This window comes from Anolis sagrei, chromosome 2 (assembly GCF_037176765.1).
Source record: "Anolis sagrei isolate rAnoSag1 chromosome 2, rAnoSag1.mat, whole genome shotgun sequence".
NCBI lineage: Eukaryota > Metazoa > Chordata > Lepidosauria > Squamata > Dactyloidae > Anolis > Anolis sagrei.
In genome coordinates this window covers 230,635,930-230,660,458 of record NC_090022.1, presented here as the reverse complement: position 1 = coordinate 230,660,458, position 24,529 = coordinate 230,635,930, and the positions used below count along the sequence as shown (strand labels likewise).

General features: G+C 38.8%; 1 protein-coding gene across 6 annotated transcripts in view; it reads right to left on the bottom strand.

The window, feature by feature from the left end:
- Positions 1 to 37: 37 nt before the first annotated feature.
- AOPEP (aminopeptidase O (putative)) overlaps positions 38 to 24,529 on the bottom strand; it is a 243,125-nt gene continuing 218,633 nt past the window's right edge. For 4 of the 6 annotated variants that reach the window (XM_060762070.2, XM_060762073.2, XM_060762071.2 and 1 more), the window contains 3 exons: positions 7,880 to 7,966; positions 4,413 to 4,557; positions 38 to 652 (listed from right to left, as the gene is read on the bottom strand). In XM_060762070.2, the coding sequence (XP_060618053.2) occupies positions 4,417 to 4,557; positions 7,880 to 7,966 (228 nt within the window). In that variant the 3' untranslated portion in view covers positions 38 to 652; positions 4,413 to 4,416. Of the gene's footprint in view, positions 653 to 4,339; positions 4,558 to 7,879; positions 7,967 to 9,627; positions 9,772 to 24,529 lie in introns of those variants that run through there. The other 2 variants (XM_060762074.2, XR_010909318.1) reach the window with 2 other exon arrangements.

The following is a 24,529-nucleotide window of genomic DNA, read 5'->3' as shown; positions in this document are numbered from 1 at the left end:
ATAGTCCTAAATCTCTAATATATAATAAAAAACCATGTTGAAAAGTGTCTATAAAATTTATTGCAAATAATTACAAAGTAACGCCTTCTATAAATGGATCGATAACAGAATTCATTTCGTTCAGACATACATCACTTCTGCAGTATATTACACAAGAATTATCCACATCTGATGTGCTTATACTAAATTTTGAGTTACGTATGAAACAGATCCCTGGGAAAAGATGGATATCAGTGCACTTCTGTGGGAAAAGAATACTCTCAAGGGTTCATTTCAAGACAAGGTCTCTTTTTTTCCCTATTAGGTTCAACAACAAATGTGCTTCAAATGTTCAGGAATTAGATTAATAAACAAGTATTCTCCAAACTGGCTTAAATTAATTTAAAAACAAAATTGTCATTGGTTGCTTATATTTTAAAAAGATATAAAATACCTACTCAAATGAATATTTTAACTTTTCCTAATGTCTCTTTTGGGCCTGGATAGGCACCTGTCATCCAGAACTGTCTTACTTCACAATCAATTAGCTAGGGTAAAATTGTCAGCTGATTGTTTTAGCAGTCACATAATCCTTCCTTTGATGTCCAGGTTCAAGGAAATCCTAGTACAACCAGCATTTTGTAGTAGATATATTAAAAGTCTCTGATCTTTCCTGCAAGGGAAACAGTCGTAGAATATATTACTTTGTTACAACGAAAGAATCTGTACATTTTAGAAAACGAAAGAGGGTATATCCATGAATCTAATTTCCCTTAAATGCATGCAGTGTGAGAGAATCACAACAACCAAAAGTTGACATCCATGTGAATGTCACATGCTCCATTATGAGGCTGAATGTGATGTGAGAAGACAGAAGGCAAGAGCATTCCAAGATATATATATATATAAAAAAGTCACATCAGATTAGTACGAAGAGATATAATAATTTTGTGGCCACCAGAACAAGGGCCTTTAAAATATACTTAATCGGAACAAGCATTGATTCGGGGGAAAAATATCACAATGCTGTCTATTTCTGAAAACAGCGATAAGATAGTTGAAAGGCAGAAAGAAGCACACAGGATACATCTATCTGCATTATCTTTTTAAAACACAATCAGGATATCCCTCTTCATACCCCCCCCCCCCCCCACCAACAAAGCTACTGTCTCCTTCTGCAAGACTGGCATGTAGTCCTTGTAAGACTTTGTGATCCACATCCAAATATCAGTTTGTTCTATCTGTGGTTTCAGGCACGAAGTAAGAGTTAAGCTTTCACAGACGTTTCTGTACTTAGGAAGGTAGCTTTATTTTTTTATAAGCTTTAGGGCTCGACTCCTGTTCCTGCTGAACTGAGCCAGTGTGTAAAATCAGAACTGATATCAGCTCAGTAGGCACCGGAGGACGGGTCCATCCACAGCCTGGAACAGCAGCAGCTGCAAGGGGCAGCCCCAGCAAGGAGGGAAAAAACAGCGATCATGAGAAACATGCACTGGTAAGCCGCACCTCAGGTCACAGAGGAGTGAGAAGTCTTATATAAAATACAGTTAACTTCACAGTAGCCTCAAAGTGACTAGAAAAGCAAACATAAACCTTTAGACCATTATGGATTGTTTCTATACTGTAGAAAGACGAGAATGCTTTCCCATGTAGATCAGTTTCCTTCTTGATGGGAGGAAGTACGTCTTGCAGAAATTCTTCATCTGCAAATTCGACACTATGGAACTACCTCGGCAGTAGCAACCAAACTGAGAATTTTACCAAGTTTTCCATCTCAACTTCTCTTTAGGTGCAGAACTTAGCCACTGTGAACAAAGAGGAAATCAATCACTGTTCACCAATCAGCTAAGCTCTGCACCTCATCAGAGAGGTCTTCCTCCGAACATACGTTTAAATAGCAGCTGAAGTCCTTCAGTGACTTGTTTGGACATTGTAAGGGTAGCTGATCCACGAAGTTCCAGCAATAAATGTGAAATTGAGATTATAGAGGCTGTTACAGAGGCCAGTGTCATGGTTATGTGGTAATCCCTGGCAATGTGATTTTCATCTTAAGTCACAAATCAGCATGCCAGGAACCCAAACAACCAAAACCAGAAGGACACGTGTGTGGCTATTCTCTCAAGTCCATCAAGATAACATAAATATGACTAAATCAATCATTTAATACATTTCACTAAAATATCACAATGTTATTTGAACTGCCATTTTGACCACTCAAAATGAGTTATAAATAACAATTCTAGAAAACAACAAAAATGAGTATCTGGAAAAGTTACATTTTATTAACTTAATCAATACCTTTACCATTTGAAGTTGATGAAGACTGCCAAATTATTGGGGGCAAAAGTAGGGAGATGCTTGAGGAAAGTGGTCATACAAAAGCAGAATGGCCCCTTTTATTCTACGGTGTAGATTTGGCACTGATTATGTTGACACACAAATGGCATATTTACAAACTAAGCCTTGCAGTATTTATCTAATGCGCCCTTGCCCTCTGAAAGAAAGAATTCTGCCCAGACAACTTCATAACCATTCCACATAAATGAAAATGTGAATAGAATTGAGAATTTGTGGGGCGATTGGGTTGGCAGCTACAGAAGACTTCTGGGAGAACAGTGGATTACACAAATTGGGGGAGGAAAATCTTGATTATTCCAGCCCTGTGCTCCTCACTAAACCAGAGGGATGGAAAACACTCTGGATTGTATTATAAGGTCATGCCAACAGCTGTTTGGGAGAGAAGCCTAGTGTTCTGCACATTTCACCACTATCAACGCAAGTGAAAATGAAATGAACATGATTTTTGTAGTAACTGTGCAAACTGAACTTAAAACTGATTTTTTACATATGTGGCTGATTTGGCTATAATCATACCATGGAATAGTTTATGTGCATTCCTTTCTAAGTATAATTTCTGATGGCACTTTGTATAGCATTTCACTTAGAAGGCTAGATAAAAAAATCCCAAAGAGCCATGTCTTGTGATGGTTGCCAACAGACAACAAAATGTTAAGATATCTTGCCCTTAGAAGGATCTTAATACTAATCTTTAATTACTTTGGACAAGTACCACAAACTGACATCTGAAATGGGACACATATAACAGTTAAATATACTGCTTATAGTGGTGTTAAAATTGTTGTTATTTGGGTATTTCGACATGTACGTTCCTACAGATTGCTGACATCCAATCTATTTAGCTGTTCCTGCCAACTCTAGATAGCAAGGTGAAAACTGAGAGAACTAATGATTTCTGACTGTTCACTGTTCCAAAAATCTGACCCAGTATATTTCAAAGGAATGACAAATAATTGGCATTATAGGCAACATCATGTTCAAATAAGTCCTATGTTGCTCCCCAATTGGTACAGTTCACGTTTAATCAGTTAATCAAAACACATAATCAGAAATATACAGATTCTGTTTATAACAGATGTATACAAAACATACACTTCAGAAACAAGACAGCTTTCCCCATCTCCCCTGAGGCACCATCAAAAACTTTGTGAACTGTGGGCTGTATAATATAACTTATATTTTGGACACTACCCCAAGTACTGTTATTGTGCCTTTAAGTCAACTCCAACTTTGTCATAGGGTTTCTTGGAGAGATTTCTTCAAAAGAGGTTTGCCATTGCTTTCCTCTTAGGCTGAGTGAGCACAGCTTGTCCAAGATCACCCACTGGGTTTCCAGGGCTGTATTGGGATTCATGTCTTGGTCCTAGACCAAGACTACACTAGTACACCAGGCTGGCTACTATTTTTTACGAGTCTAACTTCTCTACAGTTTTTGTTTTGTTTTGACCCGAGTCCATAGCAGTCTGACAAATTTAATTTAATACTCAGATGCCATAGACATACAATGGTTGGAACTCTGTTAGGGACATATGCCCATGTAAGTGGCCTTTACATGTGTGGGTGACCTTTTTTGGGCGCTGTGGGGAATGGTACTCTCTTCCTCCCTTGGAGTTGCACTCAACTATATCCTCATAGCTGGGCACAAAAAGATCACATGAGCACTTAGATTTGCCAGTGGAACTAGCTTCTCTGATCTTGCCTGCTTTCCACGAAAGCCATGGAGTAGTGGCTTGAAGAGCCTTATAATAAGTCAAGGGGTATATGGTTCAGCATAACATAGATCTTATCTTATGTTGATATTTATACTACACTTAGGGGACATTCTACTGAGGGTGTTGCATGACACCATAAAAATATATGGTCAACATGCAGGTTCCCCATTGTCTCCTCCTCCTTTCTGTCTACAAAGGCATATAGCCTGCAGAACCTAGTATTCTCTGCTGCTCTCCCCTTAAAGTAGTAATCAAGCCTGACTCTAGTTGTCCTTCAGTATCACATAGGCTTTGGTGTATGTAGTTGTTTACTTATGTTTTTAAAATGACTTATACATTTAACTATTTGAAAATAAAAATCACCTCATCAAAATAACATCTCTGCAACTACTTTAGCGGAGGACACATCCATTTGGTCACGGGTTGTAGCAAAACTTTTATGTGCAATTTCTTGTTGTTTCGCATCCTCATTCACCATTAATTCTCCATACAGGTAGACACCCATTGCCTGCAAAGAGGGGGGAAAGCAGAAATCCTATAACATAATCTGTTTCAATATGAATGTTTTCATGATAATAATGACTGCATGTGATTTTGTTTTTTAATCACATAAAGTGCACAACTTCTGCCAGAAATGTGCAACCAAGTCATAGCTAAATATAGCAGGACAGAAATTACGAAGTTAATGTTGTGGCCATTTAGAATCTATGGAGTTCTAGTCAACTATCTGAATAGAATTAATTGCCACAACCTGTGACAAAGAGACTATAGTATCCATTACGTATATGAAGAAAAATAAAGGCAAATATTCATAATGGTTATTAGATACCACCACTAGCTTTTTTCTATTTGAATCCTGAGTTCATCAAAGTCTCTACCCCAAGCATCTTCACAGAGTGATGTGAATTATTTGAGTTAAGGCATTCCCACAACTCACCCTATTGCTTTCCTTACAGAGTTATTGGCACAAATATTTTAAAAATCAGTGATTTTAATGAATTTATTCAGCCACTGTTCATGACATTTTTTTTAAAAAAATGTGAAGCTTGCCTGCTAGTGAAAGGCTAAAAATGACTCACTGTATTTTAAATTGTATTTTTATGAGACTGTATTTTTAAATTTTATTTTATTTTATTTAGGTACAACTCTCCAGAAAACAGTGCAGTTGACAGGCTCTGCATAATAGAATAAATTATCTCCCATGTTCAAATATAGCATACAGGGGTCAAATGAGAGGAGAGGTTGTTAGCTTCAGGATTCCCACTTGACTTGTTCCATAGGGAGGGAGGGACCTAGCTAACCACTGATCCAGATGGCTGGACTGATGTTCTTATTCTTTGAATAGAACTAGTAAAACCAGGAGACTATGGCGGCATTTTTAATTGTTATTCTATTTTTTTTGTTACGGACTCCAACTGCTTTCTGGTAAATTGGCAAGCTGTCTTTTTGTATTTTATCTTTATATGATGTGTGGGTGCTTGTCTCAAGGAGGTGGCTTAAAAATAAATGAATAGTGGAATGAGAGTTTTGCCTGGTTATTGTTAAGTTAGAATATGATTTAGTAGTTAACATGCGCAAACAAGAAAGAGCTCGAGAAAAATTTCAAATATCCCTTCTTCCTTTTAGTTTAATAAAATTTCCAGCTTAATATGTATCAGTTAGAGCTGGCGGTTTACAAAAACCTCTGATTTGTTTCCAACTTAAAACTACAGGATAAATCAAATTATTAATTCCAATTAAAGCAGACCCACACAAGAACTCACATTTATTTAATGATCATATACTAGTTAGACAGGGAGCTCTGGCGTGGGCTGGTCCATGAAGTCACAAAGAGTTGGAAACGACTGAACGAATGAACAACAATACTAGTTGGAACAACCCATTGGATTTAATTTGCTGCAAAGAAACTCGGTTTGTAAAACTGGGTTTCTGTGAAATTTAACAGAAACAATAAAATCTGTCTTTCAGCAAAAGAAAACGTAAGGAAGGAGGATTAAATTAATGTAACATTTCGTTGACACATTTCTTGTTGGAACGTATTGTGCGAAATCATGTTTTGTGAAAACTGAACCCCCATATTCATGAGATGGAGGAAGGTCTCTTAAAAATGCTATGAGTCTAGCAAGCAGGGTGCAAATCCTGTAGCCAAAGTAATGGTTAGTAACTTCTGTGATAGGTTTCTGGAAATCTTCCATCTCTTGCCAAAATGAAAAATAAAGTCACCATTGAGAATTCTCGCTCTGATTTGACTATTTTGTAATCATTTCTCCATAACTCAAACATCCAGATTTAGAAAACACTGTTAGTTCTGTTATCCTGAATGGTAAACGGTCACATTTGCATATTCTACAGACTTCTGAACAACCAAGTGGTCTTTCAAAACAGGAAAATACAATGAGCTACTTTGACTACAAGTATTATATGACATTTTGTTACAGGAATTCTTTTCAAAGGGGCATCAAAATATAAATCTGTGGTTGTTCTAATTCCTATTCAAAATAGACTGGTGTTCAATTTGATTTTTAATATGTGGCATCCAATTTCCGTTGCTATAAACATATTTGCAGCAAGCTGCTTTCTATGACCATCATGCAAGAAGTCTACTTGGGTGAACAACTGTAAGCTGAGGAATGCTGAGGACCTCAATGGAAACATTTTTGTGGTTTTTTTTTCTGTGGGTAAAGTATCAGGAAAAGGGACATACAAATGGGTTCAGAGCTTCATTCTATGAAAATGTATTTCCCTCTTCAAGGAAATAATGTTGTGGTCTCCTGATGGTAATTTACACATGGGGGAAAAACATGGAAATGTATCAAAAATAATATGGCCCCAGTCTACTTTACTCTTCTCCTTTCTTTCATACAAGGTTGGAAGTATATACTATGAGCCTGTTCACGAATGAAGTGGACAGATGGGCAATGCTGTGCTTTTTGAACTCAAAATCACATCCAGATGTTTGATAATTGTGGATCTCAACCACTGGTTTGCCAGAGATTTGGGACTTCAATTCCAAGATGGTCCAGCCAATTTAGCCAATATCAAGAATTCTGGCAACATCTAGAGGACAAAAAGTTTGGGAACCACTGATCTACAACATGTTTTTAACCACAAAAGACCTTAGATCATATATGCCAATTAATGGTATGAAGACAAAATTACCTATATTGTAATATGCTAAATGATGTGATTATTTCAACTGTCCGGCTGAAAGGTGGGGCGGTTTAAAAAATCACTCATTATCATTGACCCAAGCTTTCACTCATTCTGATATGACTGGCTGAATAGTTCTAAACCTGTTCTAAATCTGGGAGCAGAAAAATGTGAAAGCACCTTCCCTCTTCATAGAGGTAACACCTGCAAGGCTAAAAGGGAAGTCAATGAAGACTGGCCAAAATGCCATTGTATTGTGATTTTGTATGTGTTGGCATCAAATTGTTGCCATTGTAAGCTACCCTGAGTCCCCCCTTGGAGGTTGAGAAGGACGAGGTACAAATGTTTGTAATAAATAAATAAATAAATAAATGACAATAATTTGAAGACAAGAAGAATGGGAGGGATTGTTTCAGAGAAGAGAAAAGTCTGGAAAGTGATAAAAAGGTGAGAGGATCCAGAATGTAGTAGTGAAAGAGACAAAGGAATCTCATTTTGACTAACTGGATAGACCTTCAGCACCCAGCTTGCAGTCATAATTTTAAAGCATTGAAATAACTTTCTCCTCACAAGCTCTAAGAAACAGAACAGGGTTTATGTTGGTGGAATTGTAGGTATCTGACTCCACAGATGTCTACAGTCCTGTGGGTACGTAGAAAAGGTTAGTAAATAATGCTGACCTGGTCTTCCTTGAGGAATTTCTCAACATCAACATACCCTGCCACATATTTATGCTTAATCACAAGCTCACACCATCGATGCCGAACCTGGAGCAAGAGAGAGAAAGAAAAAAATAAACACATTAAAAGATTGGCAAAAGACATCAAATCCCTTGGATGAAAATGTCCTCCATTGCACCTTTACATATTTCAACCTTGACTAAATGTTATGCAACTATTCCCCTTCTCTCATTTCTCAATAAAACATTCTATTGTGATACTTAAAATCAGTTGTCATCAGAATCATAGAATTGGAAGAGACCTCGAGGGGGTTGGACTGGATGGCCCACGAGGTCTCTTCCAACTCTGTGATTCTATGACTGTGAATTATGTCCAACCACTGGATATCAATTGCACATTATAAAAAATAAAATGTGGTTATACCATATTTAAAAACAATGGAAGTCTAAATAACTCTTCACCAATATTATAATAATAATAACACTTTATTTGTACCCCGCTACCATCTCCCCAAGGGACTCGGTGTGGCTTACATGAGGCCGAGCCCACAATACAACAATAAAAAACAATAGCCACAGTGATACAAACAATAAATAAAACTCATAAACAGGAAATAAGCAATAAACATTAACAGTGACACAGCGACGTTTAAAAACCTATGGCTGGGCCAAATGTAGTAATTAAAAATTTAAAAATAATGCTGGAATACTGAATATCTAAAGACAAAAAGCATGAAATCCCGTAGAGGAGTTATGAATACAGGACCTGAAGTTAAGGATTTGAATGCCTGTGGTGTTCATAAGCCCATGCTACTCTGAAGCTGTTTTCCAGTTGGCTTAGGGAAACTGTAATAGACACATCCTGCACACCGGGACTGTGGCGCAGCTGCCTGGGAGTCAGCTGCATTAAGATCACTATTGACCAAAAGGTCATGAGTTCGAAGCCAGCTCAGGTCAGAGTGAGCTTCTGACTAATTTGTGTAGCTTGCTGTCGACCTTTGCAGCCCGAAAGACTGTTGCATCTGTCAAATAGGAAATTTAGGTACCACTTATGCGGGGAGGCTAATTTATGATGCCATAAAAATCTCCAGCAAGCATGCAAAGAATGAGGAAGTACTTTATCAGTGTCTCTGTGTGTCTGTCTATATATGTTGTGTGTCTATGGCACTGAATGTTTGCCATGTATATGGCAATGTATATACGTACATTGTAATCTGCCCTGAGTCCCCTGCGGGGTGAGAAGGGTGGAATGTAAATACTGTAAATAAATAAATAAATTTAATCCTGGTCTATACAATTTGCTAAGTTTTTTAAAAAAGAAAATAGGGATATGTTGACAAATATTTCATACTGTGATAAAGAAGAATTATCTGTGCCTAGCCGATTACAGGGATAGTACGGCAATGGCATACACTGTCTCAGAGTGCGATTGAGTCTCCTCTGGGGATTTGGAAATGGGTTGGATGGCCGTCTGTCACAGGTGTTTTGGTTGTGTGTTCCTGCACAGCATAATGGGGTTGGATTGGAAGACCCTTTGCGTCTCCTCCAACTCTGGTTCTATGAAACGCAACAGAGAAGGGTCAGCCCAGATGCCCAAGATAGGGGGTCCGGGTCTCTCATCTCTATACTAGGCATATTTCACAATGCAGCAGGATCCCAAGAAAGAACCTCAGAGTCCAGGCAGGCTCATATCAAAGGAAGGCATTCCTTCAAAAATTTATAACAGATCCTGATGCCACAGCTACCCACCTGTCATGGATAGTATGTCAGATGGCTCTGTGCTGGGAGACTGATGAAGGCAAGACTTAGGTCACTTCCACATTGCCATATATCCAGAATCTGATCCCAAATCTGCTTTAAACTGGATTATAAGAGTCTCCACTGCCAGATAACCTGGGATAAACAGACAATCTGGGATCAGATCCTGGGGTATAAGGATAGTGCAGAATGGGCCTGAGGGCCCTTCTACAGTAACATATAAAATAATAATAATAATAATAATAATAATAATAATAATAATAATAACTTTATTTGTACCCCGCCTCCATCTCCCCAAGGGGACTCTGGGAGGCTAATGTGGGGCCAAGCCCAAACAATTACAATAAAGCAAAATAAAATACATACATGACACATGACAGCATCAATAAAAATGTTTATACGGGGTGAGGCAGCATAACTTCCTTTTTAAAAATGCGCGCCATTCAGTCAGTTGAAGACGTAGCGGAGCACTAGTGGTCTTGTTCGAAAGGCGGGAGTATAAAGTTTTGTCCTGACACAGTTCAGTCACCATCATGCGTTGGAACAGTGAGGAGCGTGCTTTTGCCATTGACACCTACTTTTTGAGCGGATTTGGAGTGGCTGGCCCATTCTCCAAATTTGGCCCCTTGTGATTTTTTTCTATGGGGTGTTTTGAAATCCCATGTTTATGTGAACTGTCCAAGGACCCTACAAGATTTGAAGACCAACATCCAGGAAGAAATTGCCAACATAACGCCTGCTATGCTGGCAAGAGTCATGACAAACGCCAGAAATCGGTTTACTCAGTGTATAGAGAATGGCTGACGTCACCTACCTTATTTGATCTTCAAAACTACGTAAAACAAAACTTTAGGTATGTGCCTACATTATAGAAAAAATAAAAAAATTCTGATTCATACAATGGGTTTTATTAAGTTTTGAAAAAAGGAAGTTATGCTGCCTCACCCTGTTCAATAACATTATAAAACAATAAGATAGTAACAATAACATAATAAAACAAAGTATTTAAAAAGTACAAGAATTTAGATGAGGGCGAGCTAGGTCAAGTGCTAGGAGTGATTTTTTATGTGAAATATCCAGATTATCTGCTTTGAAGTAGATGATATGGCAGTGTAGACTCTCATAATCCTGTCCAAAGCAGATAATGTGGATCATCTACTTTGAAAATCTGGATTATATGGCAGTGTAGAAGGGGCCTTAGTGTCTGAACAGCGAAGGAAGGCTTTGTGAAATCCTAGGAGGAGTCAGGTTACCCCTTGGGCTCGAGGCAGCAATATCCCTTGGGCTAGTATTGCCTCAGGTCATGGCATTTCAAAGCAAAGAAGTCAGGAAAGTGCTACTGGTATCAGTCTCTAAAATTCAAATGCTGAGTGAAGAAACTCTTTTCCTAAGAAGAAGAAAGAGCCCTGCTTGGTCCTATCAGAAGTCTAGAACAGTTTGTAGAAGGAAATCCCATGTGTGGAACAGTTCAAAGCCTTGATGAACTCTCAGAAAACATTGAGAACAGCTACAACATGTTTTTTGGAAAGATAAGTTAAAAGTTTTACTGCCATTTCCATCTGCTTAGCTACAACAAACCAGATCCACTTAACGGAGGGGAAAAAACCCACAAATTTCCTCTCAACTGATACAAAGAGAAAGTCATTAATCTGTCATCCATTAAGATCACTTTAACATGTAAGTATAAAAGGGAAAATTCTAAAAATTGATATCCTTGAAGGAAATGGACTGGCCAATTTGTATCATATTGTCCTTTCCTGCTTTTTCATTGACATAAGCAAAATGTACAAAAGCTTGGAGGAAACGTGCATGCTTTTGTTTTCCGAAATTAGGAGGGCCAAGTCATCTCCAAAGTTCTGAAAAACGAATCCACCCTTACTTATTTACTTAGGCATTCCCTCGTAGCCCTAGGATGATGGTCCTCCAAGTGTAGTGTCTTGGTGGTGGGTCCATAGGTGGCTATTCTTGATCCTCATGTTCTCCCATAGTGAGGACTTCGGATTCCAGGTGGAAGGCGGTCCTGGTCAGGGTTGGCTTAACACTCTTGGCACGTTTCTCCCTTTCACCCTCCATTCGTGCCTCTTCAAATTCTGCAGCACTGCTGGTCACAGCTGACCTCCATTTAGAGTGCTCAAGGCTTCTTCGTTCTCGCTGTCTATGCCAGTTTTTAAGCTCTTTTCCTGTCCACCAACATTATGTTTCCCATTCTTGAGTTGGGAGACGATAATCAGACAATCAGACAACGTGGTCAGTCCAGCGGAGTTGATGGCATAGGAGCATCGCTTCAATGCTGGTGGTCTTTGCTTCTTCCAGCAGGCTGACATTTGTCTGCATGTCTTCCCAAGAGATTTGCAGGATCGACACTTTAATAAATCCCATTGAATCAGAGAGTCTACTCTAGTTTAGTCTACCAACAAGATCCTGACCACTATCTTTTCCAAGATTGACTTCCAGCAACATTGAAGTAAGCCATAGCTCTTCCACATCTTCCAGTTCTGAGTTAACAATTTGCAATCATATGCTTCAATTTGGCTGCTGTAGAAATCTATCAGTCCAATTAGATGTCCTTTTTAAAAAAAATCTCAGGAATGGCTTACTGTTGAGCATTTTACTGTGTAGAAAAGCATTATGGATATTAAGAGGAATGTTGTGTTCGTTTGTACGTATATGTATGTGTACGCTAGACAGGATGAGAGTCTTCAGATCAATCAACATTGATCTTGAAAACACTTATCCTTTTGAGACTTCTTAATGGCACCCCTTTAAACACAGACTGGTTTTGGTAAGAATATGGTGTCCACTGCCAGAAACTGAAGGCAAACTATTGGGAAGCTTCTTTATAGGTAATAGCAGGACATTTTCTCTCTTTTAACAGGTAAGAGTTGTTGCTGCTTGATCACATTAGATCAACAAAATACATTTTCAAAAAGCTATGTAAGTGTTGCTGATCAATGCAAGTTACTAATAGAAACCGTAGCTTTTTAAAGGAAAAGTAGCTCTACAGATTTGGCCTGACTGAGGTTGGATCTGCACTGCCATATAATGCAGTTTAACTGCATTGAAGTGGATTATATGAATCTACACTGCCATATTATCCAGTTCAATCTCTGGTTGCTTCTGGAGCGAGAGTCCAAAAGTGGCAGGCCTAAACCCAGCACCTCAATTCATGGGTGATACCAGATGAGAGACTCCCCCCTGGGCACTCAGAAGACTGGTTGACTTGGAAGGCGCTGAACAGACTGCGCTCTGGCACCACGAGATGCAGAGCCAATCTTAAGAAATGGGGCTACAGGGTGGAATCCTCGGCATGCGAGTGTGGAGAAGAACAAACCACTGACCACCTGCTGCAATGCACCCTGAGCCCTGCCACATGCACGATGGAGGACCTTCTTGCGGCAACCCCAGAGGCAGTCCAAGTGGCCAGATACTGGTCAAAGGACATTTAACCAAATACCAAATTTGCAAAATCTGTGTGTTTTTTTCTCCTTTTTCTTTTTAATCTGTGTGTTTGTTTTGCTCTGTTAGAATTGTAATACAATGGTTGCTGATGACACGATAAATAAATAAATCCAGTTCAATGAAGTTTAAACTACAGTACATTCTGAAACTGCATTTTATGGCAGTATAGATGGGGATCTGAATGCTAAGTGTACAACAGATAGAAAACAATGGTGATAATAGCAGTAGCAGCAGCAGCAACAACAACAGCAACAGAAAAGTCTGGCTTTTATGTAGAATATGACAACACAACAGTAATAGATAAAATTACTATTGCTGCACAAGCAGATAATCATTTAGATTAGGATATTCCAACACAAGTCACAAAATACATTACTGAACATAATAAGAGAAGTGATATTCACTACTGATTAATTAGGAACTTAAAAATCAATCCTATGCACATTTATTTAAATATACACCTTATGGGCATACTAAGAAATATGTTTGATGCTGTTGTTATTTCCAACTATGATGAAATTAATACAAACCTATTGTGAGGTTTTTGTGGCAAGATTTGTTCAGAGAAGTTTTGCCTTTGCCTCACTCTGGGACTGAGTGTGATTTCTCAAAGGTCACCAGTGGGTCTCCAAAGTCAAATGCCCCTTTTGCACTGCCATATAATCCACATTATCTGCAAAGACCACCAGCACTGAAGCAATGCTCCTCCACCATCAACTCTGCAGGACTGGCTATGTTGTCCGGATGCCCGACCACCGTCTCCCAAAGCAGTTACTCTACTCCGAACTCAAGAATGGGAAACGTAATGTTGGTGGACAGGAAAAGAGATTTAAAGAAGGGCTTAAAGCCAACCTTAAAAACTGTGGCATAGACACTGAGAACTGGGAAGCCCTGGCCCTTGAGTGCTCTAACTGGAGGTCAGCTGTGTCTAGCAGTGCTGCAGAATTTGAAGAGGCACAAATGGAGGGTGAAAGAGAGATATGTGCCAAGAGGAAGGCACGTCAAGCCAACCCTGACCAGGACCGCCTTCAGCCTGGAAACCAATGTCTTCATTGGGGGAGAACAGGCGGATCAAGAATAGGGCTCCACAGCCACCTACGGACTCACCTCCAAGACGCCACATCTGGAAGACAATCATCCTTGAGCTACAAGGGATCGCCTAAGTATGGTTTGATAGAATCAAAAAATAACCTTCTAAGGCTAGTGTTTAAGGGAAGGATTCATTTCAGACACTATGCAAGCAAACAACCAATATGGTTCAGAAAATCCGAAATGTTACATATGAATGCCATCACTAATTCCTACTTGGATGTAATTCCACTGAAATCAGATGTTATTGGATAAAGATTTATGTATTAGATTTATTTGTCTAGATTGAACATAAGAGTCCCTAGAGAAGAATTAAGCATGTTCCAATATTTCTTTCCATGGAAGAGGAAAAACCAACACTTGTGTACAGCTTGATTACGGCTTCTCAATTATCCTGGCAAAAATGGCCAGTAATGTAAGCTTGAAAGGTTTCCAAATGTACACATAGCATCGTAAATATAATAAGAAAATGGTTTACCTCGAAGGCTTGCAAACATGATCTAAAAGGCCACTAATTCAAAACATGTGCTTTACTGAAAACAAATACTGTGTCTTGGGTCTTTAAAAAGGCGCCTGGCTTCAGGGAAAAGTGAGTAAGCATTGCTAATAGCTGGATTTAATTTGAAAGATGCTGGGAGACAACAGCTCTCAAGTCTAAAGAATTCCAAATGACAAGAAGAATGCAAGGCCCTATAAAATATAAACGGAGAGGGTTGGGGATATAGAAAAGTGTGCTTCATATGAATAAGGTACAGTTCTCAACCAACGGCTGGTTCACACATGTTGCTCTCAGCTAATTATAGGGACTGCGTACTAAATGACTCCATCTTCAACAAATACAGTCCCACTAGCATTCCCGTGATTGAAATGTCTAAAATATATTGCTGCTATCAAGGAAATTCACTAATAAACTTGAACCATTTGAATGCATTTAAACTGCTTTTAGGAATTTTCAGAGAGCATTTAATGTGTTTCAAAATGGCTAAAGCTTTGATTTGTTTTAATTGTTTTTTTATTTCTTCTTCCCCTTGGGAACGCTCACATGGAAGTGACACAGAAATACTTTAAATAAATGATATTTATTAAAGTACAATACACACACACCACATAGGGAAACACATCTTTTTGTGTGTGTTAGGGGCAGCTTGAGAAACAGCAAGTCACTTCTGGTGTGAGAGAATTGACTGTCCGCAGGGATGTTGCCCAGGGGGCGCCCAGATGTTTTACCATCCTGGGGGAGGCTTCTCTCATGCCCCTGCATGAGAAGCTGGAGCTGACAGATCGGACATCACCCCACTCCCCGGATTCGAACCACAGACTTTTCAGTCAGCAGTTCTCTTGGCACAAGGGTTTAACCCACTGCGTCACCCATCCCAATGCTCTGCATGGATATCTGAAACCGTGGATGATAGCAAACCCTATTTTTTGTCTGTACCTGGGCTGGACGCCCAGGTACAGCCCAGGTACATAGAAAACTACTGGAAAAACTACAAAGGCCCACAAACACTTTGAGAAGGGAAAGTTTTGGGGGTGTGGATAAGTGAAATTTTGGATATTAAATCTGTAGATATGGCAGTTGTACTGTACTATATTAGAAAGGGTTATAAAAACAGCTCACATTAAACAAGCCAGAGAGGTTTGGCAATGCCATTCAAATTCTTACTAATTTTCCATTATGTATTGAGTTGGAATTGGTCTCAAAGAACTTAGAATAGCATAATAATAATAATAATAATAATAATAATAATAATAATAATAATAATAATCCTTATCATCATCATCATCATCATCCAAGTATGGTGACAGCAGGATTGAAGAGAAACAACTGGAAAAGCTGACGCGATAAGAGAATTTAATGATCAAACTGCAAAGACTCTGGCACAAGCCAGTAAAGGTGGTCCCAGTGGTGATCGGCACACAGGGTGCAGTGCCTAAAGATCTTGGCCTGCACTTAAACACTATCGGTGCTGACAAAATTACCATCTGCCAGCTGCAGAAGGCCACCTTACTGGGATCTGCACGCATTATTCGCCGATACATCACACAGTCCTAGAAACTTGGGAAGTGCCCGATGTGTGATCCAAGGTTGTGACATGCCTGAGGAGAGCAGGAGGGAAGACTTTAGAAGTGTCTGGCTATGTTCCCTATAACCAGATGTGAAACAATCGTCACCTACTAAAGTCCACAATGGTCCTCTGCAGGTCTCAACACCAAATTTAATTATTTTGTATCTGACTAGAGATTTTGCCATGAGGTAGAGATAGCACAGCGGGTTAAACCACCAGCTGTAGAAAACCCTGCTGACTGGAAGGTTTGCAGTTCAAAGCCACTGGTCGGGGTGAGCTCCAACCGTCAGCCCTAGATTCTACTTACCTAGCAGTTTGAAAACAGTAATGTAAGTAGGTCTATAGATACCATTCTGGCAGGGAGGTAAAAGGCGCCCATGAAGACATGCTGGCAATTCAATCAGGAAGGCGTCCATGGACAACAGGCTCCTCGGCACCTCCCCATTTGAGCACAGGATCCTGATGCCAGAGATGGAAAAGAGGGAAGCCTTCCCTCTGCTTATGTTGTGTTTGTTTTTGGTTTTAATTGTATAACAGCACTGAACATTTGCCATGTATGTGTTCTGTAATCCGCTTTGAGTTTCCTTGCGGAAATAGAGCGCAATATGAATAAAGTATATTATTATTACTTCTGATATCCTTCCATACACTCCTTGAGGCATGAATGGTTTTGGGAGGCAAGGAAAAAATTCAGCAGAAATCTGGGTTCAGCTAGCTTCTTTTTTTTAAAACTAGCCGTCCCCTGCCACACATTGCTGTGGCCCAGTATGTGTATATGTGTTTTGTGTGTGTATATATATTTGTGTATATGATTATATATGTGTGTTTGGGTATATATGTGGTTTTGCGCATATGTTGTAATGTAATTTTTGCTTTTTGGCTTTTTAAGTCTATTCTGTTGTGTTTTTCAGTGTTTTATGAGTGATGGTCACTTGTTGACATGATAGGTGTATTGCTTCCAAATTTGGTGTCAATTCGTCCAGTGGTTTTTGAGTTATGCTAATCCCACAAACGAAATTACATATTTATTTATATAGATTAAAAGCTGCTATAGGGTGCCTGATTGGGGTGGAGTATAAGGATGATGAACTTTATCATCTTTTATGTCTCTGGTCCAAATGAGAAAGTCCATGCCATATCAATCTGCATTGGAAGTGATCAGGATATGGATTCAGGAGATGGGTAAATAGTTAAAACTCCTCTACCCAAGATGCAGTGTCCTGAATTTATTTTGGAAAGGGGTGGGGGAGGCTACATCTTTAAGGTTACATGACACTTGAAAGTAGTACTTTCCTTCTAAACTAAAAACTTAACATTTCTTAGCAGTACGTTCCCTTCTGGGTCAACACAACTCTGAGAAAACTGTGATAATACACATTTAATACACTACAGACAAATCAAAGTTAAATGAATGTTTTGGTTTGCTATGTATACACCAGATGACATATATTTCAGTTTCTGTGATTTTCAATGCACTGAAAGGCACAGCTGTGTTTGCCCTGTTCCAAATATTTATATCACACATATCACTGTCCTTGCTTTCTCAGGGTCTTGATAATTCTCTGTTTTCCAGAGGGATATCCCCGTTCCTCTGTGGCAGCAAAAAAGAACAAAGAACCTTTTGCTGACTTAAAAGCCAACACATTTTATGATGGCATAAGCTTTGTGGGCACAATCCAGCCCATTAAATGCCTGAAGCGTTAGCTCAGTTGGCATATTTATACACACATGCTTGTGTGAGGATGGAATCTAAACAGAAGGGGAGAAAGGAGATTGAAAGGGAAAATTATAGGATTATACTCTAACACTATAATTACCTGAAGGATACTGCTTTTAAATTTTCATTATTTACTTACTTGTTTATTTATTTTAGCATTTGGGACATTTCCAGTAGTTTCTATTACTTGAAATAAATTGGTAGGCTACAAGGACATTCGGACCAATCTGGGAAAGCCATTTCTATATTCCTATACCCCATATATAGGAACAGAGTATAGTTCCAATCTTATTATCCCTTCAGATAAAGAGGGATGAGCAACCATACCAGGTGTGAAGGCCAATTTTCTTCTCTGGGACTGAGGTATGGGGGAGGCAGTACAGACTGTCTAAAATATCACAAAGGAAACACTGAAAAAACAGGAATAGTGTCACACCATTGCAATTTAACCTGCCTCAATAATCTCCAATGTATTCCTAGGATTTGTAGTGTGCAGAATCCGTGACTATGGGAAACAGACAACTCCCTTGTTACAACAAGTCCACTAGCTGCCCATTTCTTTCCAGGCACAATTCAAAGTGCTAGCCATACAGAGCAGATACAGGTTTTCTGAAGGACTATACTCTCCATGTTTTGAGCTCTTGGGAAGGCCCTTCTCCATCCCAAGAACATCGTAACTACATTTGATGGAAAAAAGAGAAGGTCTTTTCTGTGGCTACTCACAAGCTTTGGACCTTCTTTTCTCGAGAAGTTAGACAAGTACCCTACTTCTTTTAGTGAAATTAATGTAAGGTTACATAAGGGTTTTTTAAAAAAAATACTTGTATAATTTCATTATTAAATTATGAATCCGCCCTTTTAAAACAAGAACATTATTTCCATTTAATATTTCATTTTGGGGTACTTTGTAGTTTCTGGAATGTATGGCCATGTTCTATCAGCATTTTCTCCTGATGTGCTGGCTTTAGCCTATAAAGCCCTAAACAGTTCTGACACAGCTTATCTGTCCAAATGTATCTCTCCCTATATGAACCATCTAGGAATTTAAGATCATCTGGGGAGGCCCTACTCTCGATCCTGGCTTCTTCGCAGGTACGTTTGGCGGGGACGAGAGACAGGGCCTTCTCAGTGGTGGCCCCTTGGCTGTGGAACTCCTTCCCTAGGGATATTAGATCGGCCCCCTCCCTCCTGCCCTTCTGAAAAAAAGTAAAAACCTGGCTCTTTGAACAAGCCTTTGGAAATGCGGTAAAATAGACAAACACAGAATTATGTAAGTTTTAAACATAGAACATCTTAGGCAATACTACTGGAAAGTAAGATTGACAGGAAGACATTGGTCCTTATATATTTTAATGGTTTTTATATTGTATTGATTTTATATTGGTTTTATAATGCTGTTTTAAATGTTTTAATTGTTTATTGTGGATCTTTACAGCATCAGATTGCTGCCAATTTTTAAGTTGCCTTGAGTCACCTTCGGGCTTGAGAAAAGAGAGATAGAAATATCATAAATAAATAATAAATGATGCTTTGCCTGTGACTGACATCTTCACAATCCTCTGGTACAGGAAAATGTCAGGAGAAAATGCTGCTCGAATACGGCCATACAGCTTGGAACCACAGAACAATCATGTGATTCAGATCATGAAAGCCTTCAGCAATACAATATTACATGCTGTCTGGTTTTTTTTTCTCAAGAGCGATCAATTTATAGCTTATAGACCATAAAAGAGGTAGCTTATTACCTTTCCTGACCTCAGGTCAGTGCGTGGATCTCCTATCTACAAGACACAGGTGGGTGATAAGAGTTCTTGTAGATATTTCCCCAATCATTGACTATGATACGATACAAAGCACTCGGATATTTTGCTCTGCAATCCAATATGACCTTGGCAAAGTTAAGGAGGCTAAGAAACTTAATTTCTCACATAGGAAGAAAACAGAGAGGGTAACAAGGACCATGTTTTCAGTATCAAAAGTGGGTTTCAAACAGTGTTAGGTTTTGTCTAGGTAAAGCCCACTCGGATCAGCAGATTCATGTTTCCTGAAGGGCACAGAACTATTTTTGCACTGTAAGGACAAATGACTTGTGCCAAAAGAAAACCATTTGCATTGCATTTGGCAATATGTTTACATTGTCAAATGCACCCAAAGAGATGAGGTGTGTTTGAATGTTTGTGCTCAAACACTGCTTGGTGTCAGTTTGTAAAACAACGAGGTAGGGCAAACAACGCAGTTTAACTTAAAAGCAATACACTTGGCTGGTTAACAGAGAGAGGTATTGCTTTGTGGTAACATGTTCTTGTATGCCTGCCAGAGTTTTCTTGGTTTGGGAAGTGGACAGAACTTCTCTTCCACACATAATTTCTTTTTCTAAAGAAACTGAGAACTCTATGTGGTTTGCATTAACGTAACTTCATTCTGGTCTGCTAAATAAAATGTCACCATTTTGGCGGGCCATGTACAATGGTTTAGTTGTATGAGAATGGGTACATACATGCTATATGATATATTAAGTTTGAGTTCTCACATTCTCTGCAAAAACACTTATACTTCCTCAGTCCATTCACTTCCTTTAAAAATTCCATCAATGATCTTGCCATGCTCTGCATATCATGAAACTGGAATCTATTAACAAACTTGCTGAAGTTTACTGAAGTATCTTTCCATTTTAAAATGGTAACTTGGGAACATATACAGGAAAGAAAAATATGTTGATTTAAGAGCAAATTTTATGGATCGCACTGAGTAAGTAGACTGGTGCACGGATTCATTTTGGTTGGTTGCATTCAGCTTCTTCGGATGCCCATAACGGTAAGGGTTCTGCCGCTATGGTTTTTTCAACCAAGCCAGACCACATGGCTGCCGGTCGCAGCTACCTTCTGCTCTATTCAGGAACATGTGATACAAAGAGAGGCTGCTGCATGCTCACACAGGGTTTCCCCATGAGCCCTGCCTTTTGGGTCAATCAGAATTGAAGAAAGCTGTGATGTGTGTGCCTCCATTGCTCAGTTGTGTCCAGGCTCTAGAGAGAGGTGCTTCGCTCTCAGCTTCAGCTTTTGGTTTGGCTTGGCCTCTCTCTAGCATTTAATCTTTTTGATTTTCCTTTATTTATTTATTTATTTATTTAGGGCATTTATATCCCGCCCTATCTCACCTCCACAGAGGGACTCAGGGTGGCTAACAACCAGCACAGCATAGTGCCCAGAATAAGAAAAGCATAAATATAAATAATATAATAAAAACAATATAAAAACAATATAAAAACATTAAATTCAACGCCAAATTCAGTCGTAATCCTAAAAGCAGTCCATCCAGAAATTATTAGTTACCTTCAATAACTAATAATTTCTTTCCTTTGCAATCTCATCATAAGTTCACTCTATTTAATCTTTCTCTCTCCTCTCTGCCTTCTTAGTTTGATATAATAATAATAATAATAATAATAATTATTATTATTATTATTATTATTATTTGGCTGTTGCCACCTAATAACAATAATAAGTGAATTGGGTTTCTGTGGACAAGAAATGCAAAAGCTTTGGAAGAAGTTGCTGTTGTTTTTTATTAACAAAGAAAGTGTAATAGCGGGCTGTATGATGTAGAGGTGCATCTTTGACATTTGGCAGGAAGGAATGGTTCTGCTCCTGGAGAAGTAAGAGGGTGGGGCCAGCAGGGGATATCTTTTTGGGATTTTTGTAAAGGATATTTTAGTTTTAGAAAGAAAGGAAATTCCTAAAAATCAGGGCATGACTCAAACATTATGAAGCTTGGAGGGCCAGCAGTGGTAGACATGACCTCCAAGTGTGGCTATTTCCATCCCAATTGCCCTAAAAACGTCAGGAAGGGGAGTCTGTGAAGCCCCCCCCCCCACTGCCCAAATATGGCCAGATCTAGCCACATTTTGCAAACCAAAAATGGGAGGACCATAAAAATGTATCCTCGGGTCCCCCGAAAGGTGGATAGTAGAAATGGTTTGAGGTTCAGCCAAAATGCACAAGCCTATGAGTAAGGTGATTCACATGGAACAATTGGTGGATGGTTCTCCCAATGCTTCCAAATAATCTGAAAAAACCGCTGAATCAGAGATAATTCTCACCACTTTAGGGAAATGAGACTGTCACAGAAATAATACACACTTTGAAACCTATGAATTATATCTGTGGATCCAATTCAGCACTGGAAACTATTTTTTGCAACCTCAAACTCATATTTGTTGTCCAAAATTATTCTAGAAAATAATACGTAAGGCATGCTACCTGCTTTAGTGAGACCTAATCCACCGAGGACTGCAGCCTGAAGTATGGTGAGAGAATATATTATGTGTCAGATGTTTTCAGCTACAAAACTAGGATTTTGGAATATCCTCCACTGGGAAGTCCATCTGTTCTTCCCCCCATGATCACCTCTTTCCACAATGTCAATGTACATCATGCACAGATTTTCACTTGTGACAGGTGGCCCCACTAGGTCAAGAAAGTAAGCACTTGAATCCTGTAGTGTTAACAGGGTTCTCAAATAGCCAAGGCAATCTGCCTGATTTCTCTTCTGGGAGCAAACGTTCAGAAACAAAATAGAGCAGTAGTGACATGGATCCAAAGCACACAATTTAGAGGAAAGTTGAAGAAAAAAATGAAGCTGTATATAAATTTAGTTCCCACATGTTTTTGGGAGAGACAAAAATCCTTTTTTTGGTGCAAGGCCCAGCCATTTTACACACAAATGTGGATATCTTGAAACACTGTTTTTTGCACAAAAGTGACCATTGCATACAAAGTGCTTCTAATGCAAAATAATCCACATGCATTTCTGAATATAATAATTTCCTCAAATGCTTTAGGATGTAAAAACAATGAGTGAGAACTGTATATCTCCTCCATATTATTCCTGACAGTTTCTTTTGTGTGGAGAAATCAATTTTTCAGCTGGGAAATGAAACACATCCAAATACGTTTTCCATTGCCAACTGAAGATGGCTGTTAAATCCCCTCTATAAAACAATGAATGTATAGGCCATTCATGTACTGCAGCAAATACCTTTCTCGAAGTCCCTAGCTTCGCCAGCAAAACCTCCACTGAGGTTGATGAGAAAAATCACACTGTAGGACTTTAAGATTCCTAGAATCAAATTCACAAACAACCAAATCCATAAAGGTCAAGCTTATAAATGTGGAAGGCTATATGTACTTGCAACGCACAAGATAGAGATGGTTGTAGGCAATGTACATGCAAGAACTCTTTCGTGACACAACAAAATAGGTTTTCTAAAAAATGACCTGAAGGCACACAATAAAAACAACAACATCTATATAGCACTGAAAGTTCCCCATATACAACCATGCAAAGGCTTGAGGAATTCAGTGTTTTAACCATGGACAAAAACCGTCAGGATCTCAAAAGAAGTTGCTTTTTCTAATGGACTTTAAATTTCATTTCCTGGGGTTTACAACTCTTTGTCCTTGATGTTCAAACGGCCAAAGAGGAAAGTGGTGATTGCCTCCAGACTGTCTTAACTGACAACAACAAAAATCCAACATCTTACCCAAATGTAGGTCTGTGATTCTAACATGATCATTATTTCTTCCCCTGTATGATTTTAAACACCTTTATGTGATGAATAAGCCAGTGGAGGTTTCAGAGCTTACATCATGTATTTTGTGCACTTTGGTTGGTCTAAAAAAGATAGCACTGCTTTGTGGGATTGGGATGTTATTGTAAAATCAAGGCCTAATAGATCTACCATATATACTTGAGCATAAGCTGATCCGAATAGAAGCCGAGGCACCTAATGTTACCACAAAAAAACTGGGAAAACATATTGACTCAAGTATAAGCCAAAAGTGGGAAATGCAAAAGCTATTGGTAAATTTCAAAATAAAAAGTATCAATAAAATTGCATTAATCAAGGCATCAGTAGGTTAAATGTTTTTGAATACATACATAAAAATGTAATTTAAGATAAGACTGTCCAACTTTGATTAAACCATTATTCTAACCTTCTTCAATGTAATAACAACAATAATAAAGTAAAATAATAAATGTAATAAAATAATAATAGAGTAAAATAATGTCAATGTAATATCAGAGTAAAACAATATATGTATTAACAATAATAAATAGAGTAAAATAATAAATGTAATAATAATAAAATAGAGTAACATAATAAATGTAATAATAAATAGAATAAAATAATGTACATGTGATCATAATAATAAATAGAGTAAAATAATAAATGTAACAATAACAACATTATCCAGGGAGGCCCTGCTCGTTGTCCCCCCATCATCGCAACTGCGTTTGGTGGGGACAAGGGACAGGGTTCTTTTCTTTGGTGGCCCCTCGGCTGTGGAACTCCCTCCCAAGTGAAATTAGATCTGCTCCATTCCTCCTGACCTTTCAGAAACAAGTGAAATCCTGGCTATGGGATCAGGCCTTTGCAGGCTAGACTGACCTGCTGGCAAAGCGACAGCTTTAGTGGACTTGACGGACTGCTTTAGGACAATGACTTTATGCAGCAACTGTTCCAACTGTTTGGAACAGTTAGGACGGGATACAAATGTCC